Source organism: Apteryx mantelli, chromosome 33 (assembly GCF_036417845.1).
Source record: "Apteryx mantelli isolate bAptMan1 chromosome 33, bAptMan1.hap1, whole genome shotgun sequence".
NCBI classification, from domain to species: domain Eukaryota; kingdom Metazoa; phylum Chordata; class Aves; order Apterygiformes; family Apterygidae; genus Apteryx; species Apteryx mantelli.
The window spans coordinates 2,819,751-2,835,414 of record NC_090010.1 but is presented as its reverse complement, the minus strand read 5'-3'; the positions used below and the strand labels follow the sequence as shown (position 1 = coordinate 2,835,414).

The window sequence follows — 15,664 nt, the reverse complement described above, 5'->3', positions numbered from 1 at the left end:
GACAGTTGCCTCCCCACCTCTGGGACAACCCGGTTCCTTTTCCTGTCCCTTTTCCCTGCCGGGTGGCTGCACACTTGGCTCGTTCCCTCCTCCCCAGGCACCTCAGTTTAGCCATGCGACCGGCCAAACCCAGCCGCTGCTGTGGTTTGGGCTGGACTCAGCCTCCCTCTGCGGTTCTGTTCTCCTCCCCAGTTACCTGTACTGGACAGACTGGGGCGACCACTCCCTGATTGGGAAGATTGGCATGGATGGCACCAACCGCAGCGTCATTGTGGACACCAAGATAACGTGGCCCAACGGCCTCACCCTGGACTACATCAACAGCCGAATCTATTGGGCCGACGCGCGGGAGGACTACATTGAGTTTGCCAGCCTGGACGGCTCCAACAGGCACACGGGTGAGAGGGCCGGGGCTCCCGGTCCCCTTCTGCACCTCCGCGGGAGTGTGATCTTTGGCGTGATGGTGGGGCTGGGAGCCAGGACTCCTGGGTTCTGTCTCCGGCCCTGTTGGCAGCTCCTCTCTGCAGGATGTTTGCTTCTGGCTGAGCTGGCCCTGGAGGGCAGCTGCCCTGTGTGTAGCTGAGGGCGAGGCGGGAGGGACGGACTGGGGCAGCCTCTCAGTGGGCTGCCTGCTCCCCCTTGCAGTCCTGAGCCAGGACATCCCGCACATCTTCGCGCTCACCCTCTTTGAGGATTTCATCTACTGGACCGACTGGGAGACCAAGTCCATCAACCGAGCTCACAAGACAACGGGTGCCAACAAGACGCTGCTGATCAGCACGCTGCACCGTCCGATGGACATCCACATCTACCACCCCTACCGCCAGCCTGACGGTGAGCCGCGGGCCTGGGGCTGGACACAAGGGTCTCTGGTGGCCCTGGCCCTGGGGAGAAGCCCTGGGAAGTAAGGCAGGAGAGCAGGGGCTGGCCACAGTGTCTGAGGCCAGGTTGGGTGGGGGACAGATGGGGGATGTCCGTGGTGGGAAGGGAGTCAGCAAAGGTTCATGCACTGTTCGGAGGGTCTTTTCTGCTTGGTCTGACTCTCGGTTCTCTCCCTGCCGCCTCTGCAGTTCCCAACCATCCCTGCAAGACCAACAACGCAGGCTGCAGCAACCTCTGCCTCCTGTCACCGGGCGGGGGACACAAGTGTGCTTGTCCTACCAACTTCTACTTGGGCAGCGATGGCAAAACCTGCGTCTCCAACTGCACAGCCAGCCAGGTACCAGCCCTGCCTTCCCGGCTGCAATGCAGCTGCAGGGCTGCCTGCGTCCTCCTGCATGCACAGACGTCCTCCCTGCGAGTGCGCGCCACCGTGCTGACCTGCACTGGAGCACACGTCCCTCCTGCCAGACTCGCCATGCTGCAGCAGCCGCACGGCTGCCACGGCTTCCCCTGCGTGTGCATGCGTGCACATACCCTGGACGTTCGTGTCCGCGTGCCTTCTCCTGACACGGGCAACGTCTCCCTCCCGTGGCCCTTAGCAGCACGTACAGACTGCAGCGGGTCAAGGCTGCCCCGTCTCCTGCAGGGAGCCACGGTTGCCCCAGTTCTGGAGCCCCCACTCCATCTGCCGCCCTTCTCCTTCCCCAAAACCCCAGAGACTGTTGTAGGGTGGACTCGGGGTAAGGGCTGGGTCCCGGTCAGGCGTGAGGGCGCGGAGGTGTGTCCCCGGCTGGGCGTCCTGTTCCAGTTTGCCCTCACAGGCTGGTCTCTCTGTCGCAGTTTGTCTGCAAGAACGACAAGTGCATCCCTTTCTGGTGGAAATGCGACACCGAGGACGACTGCGGGGACCGTTCGGATGAGCCCGAGGACTGCCGTGAGTCAGGGCAGGGCACGGAGGGAATCACCTGGCCACTGCCCACCTTGTCCCAACTGCCAAGCCCCATTTTTGGGCCCTTCAGAAGCAGCCCAACAGCACAGCTGTGATGAGGAGAGGGCTCTCAGCACTCTCCACAGCCAGCCTGGCTCTGCTCATGGAGCAGGTCCCCAAAAGCCCTGCTGCTGCGTTGGCTTAGGCCAGCATTACTCTTCACGTGTCCTCCCTCCTCAGAACAGGTGTCAAGGAGGGTTGCCCTGGCCTTGCGCTGGCCGCGTTACCCCACTAACGAGGCTGAGCGGCACAGCGGGGCACCACGCTTCCCCTGGGTAGGAAATTGCCCCACGGAAGACAACAGCCTCCTGCCGCTCTCTCCTAGCGGAGCTGTCCCCCTTCCCCTCCGTCAGCCCAGTGCTTCGTGTGGTGTTTGCGCAGCCCTTGCTGAGGATCCCAAAGATGGGAAAGTGGGAGGTTAAGGTTTGCCCTGAAAATGTTGCTCCAAGCAGATGTTTCACCCTGTCTTGCTCTCCCCGTAGCCGAATTCAAATGCCGGCCAGGACAGTTCCAGTGTTCCACTGGGATCTGCACCAACCCAGCCTTCATCTGTGACGGGGACAATGATTGCCAGGACAACTCAGATGAGGCCAACTGTGGTAGGTTCTCCGCCTCCCCCCGAGACCCTCAGACCCTGGCAGGGCTGCAGCATCTAAGGAGCGAGGCGGAGATGTTCTGTGTCTCAGCTTCTGACCATGTTGCCTCCCTTCCCAGATATCCATGTGTGTCTGCCCAGCCAGTTCAAATGCACCAACACCAACCGCTGCATCCCAGGCATCTTCCGCTGCAACGGTCAGGATAACTGTGGTGACGGCGAGGATGAGAAGGACTGCCGTAAGTGGGGAGCTGCTAGGTGTATGAGGTGTGAGGGGCATGCATGGTTGAGGGTGAGGAGTTCAGTGCTGCATCAGATTTGTGTCTTTGCATTTTGCCTTCTCTTGCAGGCTGCCTGTTCCCTGCTTTAAGGGTGATCCTATCCCTGGGATCCTATCCCTGAGACTTCCTTCTCACCCTTGCATCTTAGAGCATCTGTCCACCTTCACCCTGCTTCCCCTACAGACACTGCTGTTTCCCATTTCCTAGTGGAAACCAAATCCTTAAATCCCTCTGTGGCCAGTTCACCTATTTGCCATGGGTTTGTGCTACCCTGAGCCATCTGTTCACAGCTGAGGGATCTTGTTGCTGCTTCTTCCCCATCTGCCTGCAGCTGTTCTGGCCAGTGGAGCAGACGGTAGAGTCTCCTGGGGCTGTCACAGGGCTTCTCTCCCTTCCCCTCTCATGCAAATGGGTCGCCAAGCCTAGACTTTGTTGTGATGCCCATCTCCAGTGGGATGGTTTTGTGAGGTAGCTGTTGGCAGAACCTGTCTGGGCCCACCGCCTGTCCTGACTCTGTTTCTCCCTCTCCAGCGGAGGTGACTTGTGCCCCCAACCAGTTCCAGTGTGCGATCACTAAGCGCTGCATCCCCCGCGTCTGGGTGTGCGACCGGGACAACGACTGCGTGGATGGCTCAGATGAACCTGCCAACTGCAGTAAGAAGCCTGCGCACGGAGGGTGGCGGGGTCTGGCCACACCGACACCTGGAGCTGCCCCGCAGCTCGGCAGCTGTGCGCGTCCTTCCCTGCGGGGTGGTGGGTCCCTGCTCGGTCCTGGCAGATCTGCCCGTGCTGCAGGCAGTGGGTGGCGCTGGCTCTGCCCGGGTTCATCCCATTGCGATGCTCCTCCTGCTGCCTCCTCTCCTGGAGAGCAGCACGAAAGGATGGGGTCTTGCCCTGTCCCTGCAAAGAGGGGTGCTGCGCTCGGCTCCGGGTTGCTAGGAAAAGCTTTCTGGGAGCCCTGGAGGGCAAGGAACGTGCCTGGCCAGCGCAAACCCCGTCTCCCCTCCCCGTGTCGGTGATATCTTGTTCCTCTCCCCCCAGCGCAAATGACGTGTGGCGTGGACGAGTTCCGGTGCAAGGACTCGGGCAGGTGCATCCCAGCGCGCTGGAAGTGCGATGGGGAGGACGACTGCGGGGACGGGTCCGACGAGCCCAAGGAGGAGTGCGGTGAGCAGGGCTGGGGGCGGGGGAGATGAGCCACGAGGGCATCTTGGGTGCCCTCTTCCCCGATGGCCAGGCTGCTGCCGCTGTCTGTCCTCTTGCACCTCCCTGGGTGCCCTGGCAAACCAGCTGGGGCGCAGGGAGGCCTGCATGCGCGGGCGATGCTGATGCCATCGTGTTCCCCTCCTCGCAGACGAGCGCACCTGCGAGCCCTACCAGTTCCGCTGCAAGAACAACCGCTGCGTGCCGGGGCGCTGGCAGTGCGACTACGACAACGACTGCGGGGACAACTCGGACGAGGAGAGCTGCAGTACGTGCTGCCTTTGCCGGCCGGGACGAGGGGGTGCGGAGGGGAGCGGAGCAGTGCGGATGCTGCCGCAGCCCTCTGCCGGCTCCGTGTCCCCATGCGCGTGGGGCAGGGTGCGCTGGTCTGCTTTGGGGGCTGCGTAGTGTCCTCCGCTTGGGCAGAGCTGGCGTGGTGGCTCCAAGATGTCTGGCTAGCTTGGTCCCTCAGCCAAGGCTCTCGGTTAAAGGAGAGGTCAGAAGCGGTGACAGGTAACGGGGAGGCGGCTGATGCTGGCCCCTTCCCGCGCAGGCTGTGCGCCGCGCAGCTCAGCCCCGTCGCGACTGCACTCGCCTGCCGAGCTCGCAGGCACCGCTCCTGAGGCCGCTTGTGTCGGCTCGGCCGGCAGCGTGGTGGAGCAGGCCGCGTTCTGGAACGGGTTTTCTTTAGACCGTCACCCTGTGGTTTGGCTCCAGCTTGGCAGGCAGCGTCGTTTGAAAAAGTTTGGCTCAGGGAGGCTCTGAGCGCACTGCTTCTGGGACTGTCTGGAACAAGCTGAACCCAAGTCACAGACCTGGACCTGGACCAGGTGTGCATGAAGACAGCTGGTTTGGAAAGGCGGTAGCAGGCAGTCAAGTTGCTGCCCCTTAACGAGTTGCTGCTTGTTAGCAGGGCTGTGCCAGCACCTGTCCTGCTGCGCAGCAAGGGGCAGTGATGGTGCCGGCAGCCAGGGGCTCTCGTGGCTGCTGGCGGACAGGGACTCGCTCCGGTTGCTCCGCAGGGCTGCGAGCCGCCTGCGGAGCAGCGCCGGGCTCTTGATCCCAGTGAGGCCTGGCACCTTCCTCCCACCCCTCGCTGCCCCCCCCACCTGCCTCCATCTCCCTCTAGGGCGTAAATTTTTTTCTTTTCTGTTGATTTTACGTTGTGTTTTTGAGTTTGTGCCATTTCACTTCATCTTATGTTTTTCTCCATTTTCACACTGTCGTTATGGGGCGCTCAGAGGTAGGTTTCTGCCAAAATCTTTTAATTCCATGTACAGTCTCTTTAAAATAAATGAACATGATAAACTAGAGGTGAGGGCAGAGGGGTCGGGACTGGATCAGCCCTGACGGATTTGCACCAGCGTCCCCCTGCGCTGGGTCGGCGTCAGGAAGGCTCCAGCGCTGCCGCCCGTGCGTGGCTCGCGCTGAGCTCCAGAACCTGCCCCCTCTGCTCCTCTCTGCGCTGGCCGTGGCCCTCGCCCACCCCGCAGTCCCGTCTCTGCCGCGCCAGCCGGCCGGGCTGCCCAGCTGCGCCGCTGGGAAACGGGGCACGGACGAGCCGGAGGGCAGGGGGGAGCAACGGCGAGGGAGCAGATGGGGGCTAACGTTGCCTTAAGGGGGTGTTGCAGGAGGAGGTGGCCAGGATCAAGCCTTCCTGGCTGTACCATCCCCCCGAGACCCCCGTCTCCCCGAAGGGAGCTGGGAGCCCCGCGGCGGGATGGGAAGCGAGCTGGGAGGCAGCGTAGCCGTGCCCTCTCCGGCAGCTCCCCCAGTCCTGCTTGCACCCCAGCCTGTCCCCCGTGCCGCCGGGTTCCTGGATGCCTGTGCCAGCCTGCGTCCCTCCAAAACTCTTAGCCAGGGAGCCCCTCGCCGTTCCCACCGGCGGCAGGCGCTCACGGGCTCGCCCCTGTGCTCTGTCCCCCAGCGCCCAGGCCCTGCTCGGAGAGCGAGTTCTCCTGTGCCAACGGCCGCTGCATCGCAGGCCGGTGGAAGTGCGATGGGGACCACGACTGCGCGGATGGCTCTGACGAGGTACAGTGCCCCCGGCCCCATCCTCAGCCCTTGCCCTGCCCAGCACGGGGGCACTGCGGAGGGGTGGAGAGCCCGTTCCTGGCCGCATTCCCGCTGACCCGGCTGCGTCCCCTGCCTCCCCCTGCAGAAGGACTGCACGCCCCGCTGTGAGTTTGACCAGTTCCAGTGCAAGAACGGGCACTGCATCCCCATGCGCTGGCGCTGTGACGCTGATGCCGACTGCATGGATGGCACTGACGAGGAGAACTGCGGCACCGGGGGTAATGCCAGCGTGTCGCGGCTCCCTTTTGCCCTCTGCGCTGATCGTCTTCCCTCTCTGTGCCCTAACGTCTCCTGCGTCGCTGCTGGGAGGGCTGCACGGTCCCTTGCAGGGCTGTGTGTCTGCCCCTGCACCCGCTGCCCCCCACCAGCACCCGGCAGGGTCCTGCCAGGCCCCGGCTGTTGGGGAGAGCTCTGCTCTGTGTCTGTCGGCACTGCTCTCCTGGCCCCCGTGTGTGTGTGTGTGCACAGACAGGCACGCGAGCCCTCCCGAGCCCCCCAGCCATGCCTGCCGCTGGGGCTGCCGCGCTCGCTGACGGCCCTGGCCCCGTGTCGTCCGCAGTCCGCACCTGCCCCCTGGACGAGTTCCAGTGCAACAACACGCTGTGCAAGCCGCTGGCCTGGAAGTGCGATGGGGAGGACGACTGCGGCGACAACTCGGATGAGAACCCCGAGGAGTGCTGTGAGTGGCGCCGCGCCACCCCGGCTGCCACGGGAGCCTGCCTGCTGCCCTGGGCGTCCTGAGGGGTGGGGGGACCCCGCTGCCCTGCCAGGGGCCCGCGGCGCCGGGGTGTGCAGGGGGTCCCGTGGAGAGGGCGGTCTGCGATGCTGGGCCGGGGTTGGGAGCGGTGGGAGCCGGGGGGAGATGCTGGGAGAAGGAGGAGGACGGAGCTGGGGAAGAGGAGGGCCGACCCCCCGGCGGAGCTGGGTTGGCGGTGGGGTGACGCTCCTTGCTTTCGTCTCTGGAGCCCGTTTTTGCTCGCGGGACGGGTCTCTCCGGAGAGCAGGCAGGGCCGGCAGCGGTCCTGCACGAGCGCGACAGCCTGGCTCTGGCGTCTCCTTTCACCGTCACCGTTTGTTTCTGTTTGCCGGTGCAGTGAAATTCCAGTGTCCCCCCAACAGACCGTTCCGCTGCAAGAACGACCGGGTGTGTCTGTGGATCGGTCGACAGTGCGACGGCATTGACAACTGTGGCGACAACACTGACGAGAAGGACTGCGGTGAGTGGGGGGCCACCGCCGCGGGGGCCGTGGGCTGCCCGGTGCCGACGGGTGGCAGCAGCTCACCACCATCTCCAGGCTGCTGCTGGTGAAACCCTGGGTCGAACCCCAGTGTTTGGGCCTCAGTTTGCCCCACTCCTTCCATCCAAAGTCTGGGAGTTGGGCGCAGGCGTCCCGGTTCCCGGCCCTGTCGGGGCCCTGCTGTTCCCTTCGTGGGGCGGGATACCCGTGCTGGGGCTGGGTCCCCTCCTGCTCCAGCTCGCGCCCACTGCCCCGTCCCCCCGCAGAGTCCCCCACGGCCAAGCCCAGGAGCTGCAGCCAGGACAAGAACGAGTTCCTGTGCGAGAACAAGAAGTGCATCAGCGCCAGCCTCCGCTGCAACTTCTTCGATGACTGCGGGGACGGCTCGGACGAGGAGTCTTGCTCCCATGGTGAGTGGGGAGCTGGCGAGGGCCCGCGCTCGGGGCGCGCACCGGGGAAACCGGGAAGGCGCAGGCACTGACACGATGTCCCGCCGCAGACCACAAGTCGTACGACTGCATGACCAACACCACCATGTGCGGGGACGAGGCCCACTGCATCCACTCGCAGTCCGCCACGTACTGCACCTGCCGCAGAGGCTTCCAGAAGGTGCCAGACAAGAATTCCTGCCAAGGTACTCCCCACCTCCACTGCAGAGGACTCGGGTTAATGGTTGGTTTTCACCCAGAGGATGTGTCTTCACAGCCTAAGGGTAGCTCAGAACCAGAACTGGCGTCCTTGCGGCACAAATGTGATGGAGATTTCTCATGCCGAGTGGGCAGGAGGGTGGGGAAGGGGGGAACGAGGGGGTTGCTGAGCCCTGGTTAGTGCAGACCAGCTCCCCGGGGACGGGCCGGACCGGGTCACGTTTGGAGGCACCTGCCTGATCTCCCCCGTAACTCCCGTCCTCTCTGCCCAGATGTCAACGAGTGCCTGCGATTCGGGACCTGCTCCCAGCTCTGCAACAATACCAAGGGCTCCCACGTGTGCAGCTGCGCCAAGAACTTCATGAAGACAGACAACATGTGCAAGGCAGAAGGTCAGGAGGGGACGCCCACTGTGTGTGCGGGTGCACAAATCCTGAGTGCATCCGCGCCTCCCCGCAGGATCCAGCTGCTTTTCCCCTCCTCGCCTCCTCTTCTCCCCGCAGCGCTCCTTGCCTGTTACAGGGATGCTAGGGCATCCTGCCCTTTGGGATGCTGAGCCTGTCACTGTCAAAGGAAGGCGCCGGGTCCTGCCCTGTGCCCTGCCAGTCTGTTCTGCCCTGGCAGAACGGGCCGGAGGGGTGCCAAACTCCCGGTGACCCAGTGGGACTCCCTGCCCAGCCCATGCTAACGGTTCCTCCTTTGCAGGCTCAGAGCACCAGATCCTGTACATTGCCGACGACAACAAGATCCGGAGCATGTACCCCTTCAACCCCAACTCGGCCTACGAGCCGGCCTTCCAGGGCGACGAGAACGTGCGCATCGATGCCATGGACATCTACGTCAAGGGCAACAAGATCTACTGGACCAACTGGCACACCGGCAGGATCTCGTACCGCGAGCTGCCTGCCTCCTCCGCTGCCTCCACCGCCTCCAACCGCAACCGGCGCCAGATCGACGGCGGCGTCACCCACCTCAACGTGAGCTCTGCCCAGGGCCGCGGCAGGAGGCGCCCAAGCCGCCTGCGGAGGCTTCTCTCCCCCGACCTCCCCCTCTTTTCTGCTCTTTCCAGATCTCAGGGCTGAAGATGCCTCGGGGTATTGCTATCGACTGGGTTGCTGGGAACATCTACTGGACGGACTCTGGGCGGGATGTCATCGAGGTGGCACAGATGAAAGGCGAGAATCGCAAGACGCTGATCTCGGGCATGATCGATGAACCCCACGCCATCGTAGTTGATCCGCTTAGGGGGTGAGAGACTCAAGGCCTTGCTCCTTTCCCCTCTACCCTGCCCTCACCCAACTCCTCTTAGCACGAGCCCTTCCATGGTGCCACGTCCCTGCGCCCCAGCATCACTCCGTTTCTTTGTCGGCGTGAGCTGTGCGTTGTTGGAGTCCCATTTCCCTTCAGCAATAACTTTAGGATGGTGTTGGGCCAACGGGTGAGGGTCCCTCCTCCTCCGAGGCACTGGACTGCTCTGTTCTCCCCTGCCGGGAATGACCCACTGCGTCCTTTGCAGGACTATGTACTGGTCAGACTGGGGCAATCACCCCAAGATTGAGACAGCCGCTATGGACGGGACACTGCGGGAGACCCTGGTGCAAGACAACATCCAGTGGCCGACAGGTGAGCAAAGCCCTAGGAGGGACACGAGGGATGGAGACGGGCGACAGGAAGGACACACAACCAGGCAGGGCCGGAAGGCTTGGCCGGGGAGCCAGAACCGTCTCTTCTGAGCTCCACGAGAGGAGCGAGTGTGTGGGAACAGGGGGGCAGTGTGGGTGCTCCTCTGCTGGCCGTGGGAACAAGGAGAGCTCCGAGCGGGCTACGGGCCCCCTGCCTCACTGCTGCGCCTGCACCCCCAGGGCTGGCCGTGGACTACCACAACGAGAGGCTGTACTGGGCCGATGCCAAGCTCTCCGTCATCGGCAGCATCCGGCTCAACGGCACTGACCCTGTCGTGGCCATCGACAACAAGAAGGGTGAGCAGGACTCCCGAGACCCATATCCATGCAGTGAGGAGGAAACAGCTGCTCGAGGGGCAACGTCTCTGGGGTGGGATCCTCTTGCACCCCCAGCTCCCCCGCAGGCTCCCCGGGGCCCCCGGGACCTGGGTTGGGCCGCGTGTGCCCGGCACCTTGGGGGCATGGCAAACCCCCAGCGCTGGGCTGGAGATGCCCAGCAGACAGCAGCAAGGGCTGCTCTCCCTCGTTAAATGCTCCGCAGCAGGACTAGAGCCTGCTGGCACTGCTGTTCCCCCAACCCCGGCCCGGCCGGAGGCCTCGTACGGGTGGGGGCCCTCGTCAGCCCTGCCCTGCGCAGGGAGCAGCCAGCCGTGCCGTTTGCTCCCGAGCCATCTCTGACCGCCCGCGTTCTCCCTTTTGCTGCCCCAGGGCTGAGCCATCCCTTCAGCATCGACATCTTTGAGGACTATATCTACGGCGTCACCTACATCAACAACCGCATCTTCAAGATCCACAAGTTCGGGCACAAGTCCGTCACCAACCTGACGTCCGGCCTCAATCATGCCACCGACGTGGTGCTCTACCACCAGTACAAGCAGCCGGAGGGTGCGTGCTGGGCCTGGGCACGGGGTGATCCCAGCATGGCCTGGGGGTGCTGGGGGCCTCATTTCTGGGCTGGGGCAGGATCTGGGGTGGGATGGGGAGCTCTGGCAGAGCTTTGAGGCAAGAAGAGGCTCGGCCGGGCTGTTTCCCTGCCATGGTGGGAGGGCATCCTCGGGGCAGCCGGGAGTGCCGGAGCGGGGTGGAGTGATGGGGGGAAGCTGTCCAGGTATCGGGGAAAACTGCCGGCTGGCGACGCGGGGCTGCGGGTGCCCTGCATCGGCTCACCCTGCCGCTCACCCCGCACCCTCGCAGTGACCAACCCCTGCGACCGCAAGAAATGCGAGTGGCTCTGCCTGCTCAGCCCCAGCGGCCCCGTCTGCACCTGCCCCAACGGCAAGCGCCTGGACAACGGCACCTGCGTGGTCATTCCCTCGCCCACCGTCTCGCCTGTCGGTAGGTGCTTCCCGGGGCCCGGCGCGGGCGGCACGGCCGCAGCCGGAGCAGTGGCTCCCGCTCACCCGGCCCCTCTCCCCAGTGCCCACCACGGACACGTGTGACCTGGTCTGCCTCAATGGGGGCAGCTGCTTCCTCAACGCCCGCAAGCAGGCCAAGTGCCGCTGCCAGCCGCGCTACAACGGGGAGAAGTGCCAGATCGACCAGTGCTGGGATTACTGCCAGAACGGGGGCACGTGCGCCGCTTCGCCCTCCGGTGAGGCTGGGCGACGGAGCGGGGGCGGGCAGGGCGCGCCGGGGCTGGGTGGCGGGCTGACGGCTCTTCGCTCCGCCAGGCATGCCGACGTGCCGCTGCCCCACCGGCTTCACGGGGCCCCGCTGCAACCAGCAAGTCTGCACCGACTACTGCCTGCACAACGGCAGCTGCACCGTCAACCAGGGCAACCAGCCCAACTGCCGCTGCCTGCCCACCTTCATCGGGGACCGCTGCCAGTACCGTGAGTGCTGCCGCCCGCCCGCGCACGTGCCCAGGGAGCAGCTCCTGGGCAGCCGGGGCTTCCTGCGCTCCCCGATAATTGTGTTTCTCCTGCAAAGTGGGGGGAACCGCCTGCAGGGGCAGGGGCGCGATGCCGTGGGTGCACGGCCGCCGGCGCAGGGGGCCTGACCCCCGCCGTCCCCTCGCAGGGCAATGCTTTGACTACTGCAAGAACGAGGGCGTGTGCCAGATGACGGCCAGTGGCGCCAAGCAGTGCCGCTGCCCACCGCAGTTCGAGGGCAGCCAGTGCCAGGACAACAAGTGCTCCCGCTGCCAGGAGGGCAAGTGCAACATCAACAAGCAGAGCGGAGAGGTCTCCTGCATGTAGGTGCCGGGGCAGCGGGATGGGGGGCCCGGGGCGAGCGGGGTGCCCCTGCGTGCCAGCTGATGCTCTCCGCCCTGCAGCTGCCCAGATGGCAAGGTGGCCCCCAGCTGCCTGACCTGCGACAACTACTGCCTGCATGGTGGCACCTGCTCCGTTGGTGACAAGACGCAGCTGCCTGAGTGCCTGTAAGCGGGGTCGGGGCGGACGGGTGACACGCGGGGAAGGACCGTCTCCTTCCCCCGGGCGGAGGGAGCCTGTGACTGACGCCCCCCCCCGTGCACCCCCTGCCCCACACGCAGCCCCAGCCCTGTGCCCCCCCCTCCCTGCATGCCGGCCTCCCCCCTGCTAACCCCGGGACTCTCCCGCTCTCTGGCAGGTGCCCGCCGGGGCTGACGGGGCCGCGCTGCGAGGACTTCATCGTCAGCGAGCAGCAGAGCAGCCGTGCGTAGCGGGGGGCTGCCTGGGGGGCACCGAGCCGCCCTCGGGGCGGGGGGGGGGTGCTTCTCGCGTGGCTTTTCGGTTTGCCCAGTGCCTGCCCCATGCAGGCCTGGCTCCAGTGGCCGGGAGAGCCAGGGCTCTTCCTTGGGTGCTCTGCATCCCTCCCGGCCAGGCACGGCACAGCCGCTGCGCCCTGGAGTGGGTGGGGTGGGGTGGGGGGGCACCACAGCGCCGTGCACCCACCGACGGGTGCCTCTGGCCCTGCAGGAGCGGCCTCCATCGTCATCCCTATCCTGCTGCTGCTGCTGCTCCTCGCCGTGGTGGCCTTCGTCTGGTACAAGTGGAGGATCAAGGGGTGAGTCAGGGGCGCCCGGGACTGGGGGATCACGTGCCGCCCGGCAGGCGCAGTGCGGATGAGCCTGGGGCAGGGACGGGACCCTCCTTTGCCCCTCTCGGTGCCCCCCACGCTGACCCCGTCCCCATTGCACATCCCCCCCCCCCCCCAGCGCCAAGGGCTTCCAGCACCAGCGGATGACCAATGGTGCCATGAACGTGGAGATCGGGAACCCCACCTACAAGATGTACGAGGGGGAGCCCGACGACGACGTGGGGGAGCTGCTGGACGCCGACTTTGCCCTGGACCCGGACAAGGTGGGCGGCAGGGCCGCGGCAGGGCGCCTCGCGCAGGGGGGGACAGCGCCGTGTCCGTGCCCCCGTCCGACCGCCTCACCCTCCTCTCCGCAGCCCACCAACTTCACCAACCCCGTCTACGCCACGCTGTACATGGGCGCCCACAACAGCCGCAACTCTCTGGCTAGCACCGACGAGAAGCGGGAGCTGCTGTCGCGGGGAGCGGACGACGAGCTGGCCGACCCCCTGGCATAGGGCACGGACGCCCGGGGCCGGCAGGGGCCGGGGGGAGCCGAGAGCCACTGTATAAATGTACAAATGAAGGATTATTACTTTTCTATGTGAGCAGTATTATTACCTGTATATTCCCCGGTACCGGGCCTCAGCGCCCCTCGTTGCCAGATCCGGCTTTGGTTTATTTTAAATCTCTTTCCATGGGGCCCCCCCTCCCTCCCTCCCTCCCCCCGTGGTGGCCGCAGGCCCAGCCGGCGCCCGGGACCAGGGACAGCTCGGGAGCGCGGGGCGAGGGCCAGACGGTCGGTGTGCGGCGGTGAGGGCTGTGGAGCCGCGGGGGGGGACGGCGAGGGCCGGGTGCCCGGCGCTGCGCGTTAAACGGAGGCAAGGGGATAATGCAAAAAGCAGGGCACAGGCTGCAAAGGGTCCAGGCAGGAGGGTGCAAAGAGCAGGGGCTGCACCCCCCATTCCCCCCACCTCTCCGCTCCCTGCTCCCTCCCTGCATCCCCTCTGCATCCCTCCATCCTTGCATCCCCCTATTCCTCCATCCCTCCATCCTCTCCCCGTCCCTGCATCCCCCCTCATCCTGGCCCTCCTTCCCTTCTCCCCCCACCACCTCCTTCCCCCCACTTTTTGCCCTCCGCCACCCCCCCATCCCCACTACGTGGCCTCTGTGCTCCCCCCGCCACCTTTCTTGGCTCCCCCCATCCCTCCCCTCCCTTCCCTTCCCTTCGTGGCATTTTCGGCTCTCCCCGCTGTTGGGGGGGCACCTGGCGAAGCCCCCGGGCCTGGCCGCAGCCCCGCGCTCCGGCTTGCCTGCGCCTCACCTGCTCTCCAAAGTGCACATTTTTTAACAGGAGAAAAAAACCACACTCAAAAAAAAAAAACATGGAAATGACCTAGCTTTTATAGTAGAAATAAATAAACGCATGTGGGGGGAGGGCAGGGGGCGACCCCATCCTTTTATTGGGGGGAAATGTTTTAATAATTTTTGCTGGATTACTTTACAACTAAACAAAACAGATATTGTTATAAATAAAATTTTTAAAAACTGAAGAGCCGGCTGCTGGTTGGCAGGGACAGAGGTGGGGGGAGGCTGTGGGGGGGGGGGGGGGCAGCGTGGGGTGGCCTGGGCCCTGTGCCTGCTCGGGGCGGGGGGCTCCCAGGTTTTTGCCTTGTAACACTGCAGGTGCCGGCCAGCCGTGGCCGTGACGGTCGCCCCTCGCAGCCCACCCGCACCAGCCCCCGGCCCGGGGCGCTGCCGCAGCCCCACACTGGGGCACAAACCCAGCACCGGCCGAGGTCGCAGCTGGAGCCGTGGGCTGCTCCACGGCGTGGGGCCCGGGTGCTCGTGCGACCGGGCGGGTGCTTGCGTGACCTGGTGGGTGCTTGTGCAGTCTAGCACATGCCTGTGTGAACCAGCAGGTGCTGATTAAATACGGCGGGTGCTTGTGCGACCCGACGGGTGTTTGTGCAACTCAACTGGTGCTTGTGCGACCCGGCCAGTGCTTGTGCGACCTGGCGGGTGCTTGTGCGAACAGGTGAGTGCTCATGTGCCTGGGTGGGTGCTCGTGCAAACCAGCGGGTACTCGTGCGAGCCGGAGGGTGCTGCTGTGAACCAGCACACACTCGTGCAACCCGGTGGGTGCTCATGCAAACAGGGGAGCGCTCGTGCGACCGGGTGGGTGCAGGCGTGGGCGCTGCCTCAACACCCGCGGCCCAACACTGTGCCGGCTGGGCCCTGCAGCGCTGCGGCCTGGCTCCGGCCGGGGCAGCTCTCCGGGCACCGCGCCCCGGTTCCGCGCTCCGCTTCCGAGCACGGTGCACCGCGCTCCGCGCCCCGGTTCGGCGCCGGTTCCGGGCTCCGCCGCCGCCGCGCGCGCTCCCGGCAGCCGCCGCCAGGTGGCGCCACCGCCCTCGGGAACGGGGCGGCTGCCGGGAGCGCGCGGCACCGTCTGCACCCCGCTGTGGGCACCCCTGTGTGCACCCCTATGGACACCCCTATGGGCCCCCTGTGTGCACCCCACTGTGTGCACCCCTGTGGGCACCCCTATGGGCCCCCTGTGTGCACCCCACTGTGTGCACCCCTGTGGGCACCCCTATGGGCCCCCTGTGTGCACCCCGCTGTGTGCACCCCACTGTGTGCACCCCTATGGGCACCCCTATGGGCCCCCTGTGTGCACCCCGCTGTGTGCACCCCACTGTGTGCACCCCCATGGGCACCCCTATGGGTCCCCTGTGTGCACCCCGCTGTGTGCACCCCTATGAGCCCCCTGTGTGCACCCCTATGGGCACCCTCGTGTGCATCCCTATGGGCAACCTCGTGTGCACCCCACTGTGTGCACCCCTATGGACACCCCTATGGGCCTCCTGTGTGCACCCCACTGTGTGCACCCCTATGGGCACCCTCGTCTGCACCCCGCTGTGTGCACCCCTATGGACACCCCTATGGGCCCCCTGTGTGCACCCCACTGTGTGCACCCCTATGGGCCCCCTGTGTGCACCCCGCTGTGTGCACCCCTATGGGCACCCTTGTGTGCATCCCTATGGGCAACCTCGTGTGCACCCCGCTGTG

General features: G+C 65.3%; 1 protein-coding gene across 1 annotated transcript in view; it reads left to right on the top strand.

Annotated features, from left to right (window-relative positions):
- Positions 1–14,145, top strand: part of LRP1 (LDL receptor related protein 1) — a 96,008-nt gene extending 81,863 nt beyond the window's left edge. Inside the window, exons 61-90 of the mRNA XM_067314090.1 lie at positions 193–398; positions 646–834; positions 1,071–1,219; positions 1,723–1,816; positions 2,353–2,469; positions 2,585–2,704; positions 3,278–3,400; positions 3,788–3,913; positions 4,101–4,217; positions 5,877–5,983; positions 6,111–6,243; positions 6,585–6,704; positions 7,120–7,242; positions 7,530–7,673; positions 7,763–7,897; positions 8,183–8,302; positions 8,616–8,887; positions 8,980–9,158; positions 9,427–9,533; positions 9,773–9,889; positions 10,301–10,477; positions 10,787–10,927; positions 11,010–11,183; positions 11,263–11,424; positions 11,612–11,786; positions 11,868–11,972; positions 12,164–12,228; positions 12,493–12,580; positions 12,732–12,876; positions 12,970–14,145. Of these exons, the coding sequence (XP_067170191.1) occupies positions 193–398; positions 646–834; positions 1,071–1,219; positions 1,723–1,816; positions 2,353–2,469; positions 2,585–2,704; positions 3,278–3,400; positions 3,788–3,913; positions 4,101–4,217; positions 5,877–5,983; positions 6,111–6,243; positions 6,585–6,704; positions 7,120–7,242; positions 7,530–7,673; positions 7,763–7,897; positions 8,183–8,302; positions 8,616–8,887; positions 8,980–9,158; positions 9,427–9,533; positions 9,773–9,889; positions 10,301–10,477; positions 10,787–10,927; positions 11,010–11,183; positions 11,263–11,424; positions 11,612–11,786; positions 11,868–11,972; positions 12,164–12,228; positions 12,493–12,580; positions 12,732–12,876; positions 12,970–13,110 (4,171 nt within the window). The 3' untranslated portion in view covers positions 13,111–14,145. The remainder of the gene's footprint in view (positions 1–192; positions 399–645; positions 835–1,070; positions 1,220–1,722; positions 1,817–2,352; positions 2,470–2,584; positions 2,705–3,277; positions 3,401–3,787; positions 3,914–4,100; positions 4,218–5,876; positions 5,984–6,110; positions 6,244–6,584; positions 6,705–7,119; positions 7,243–7,529; positions 7,674–7,762; positions 7,898–8,182; positions 8,303–8,615; positions 8,888–8,979; positions 9,159–9,426; positions 9,534–9,772; positions 9,890–10,300; positions 10,478–10,786; positions 10,928–11,009; positions 11,184–11,262; positions 11,425–11,611; positions 11,787–11,867; positions 11,973–12,163; positions 12,229–12,492; positions 12,581–12,731; positions 12,877–12,969) is intronic.
- Positions 14,146–15,664: the final 1,519 nt, after the last annotated feature.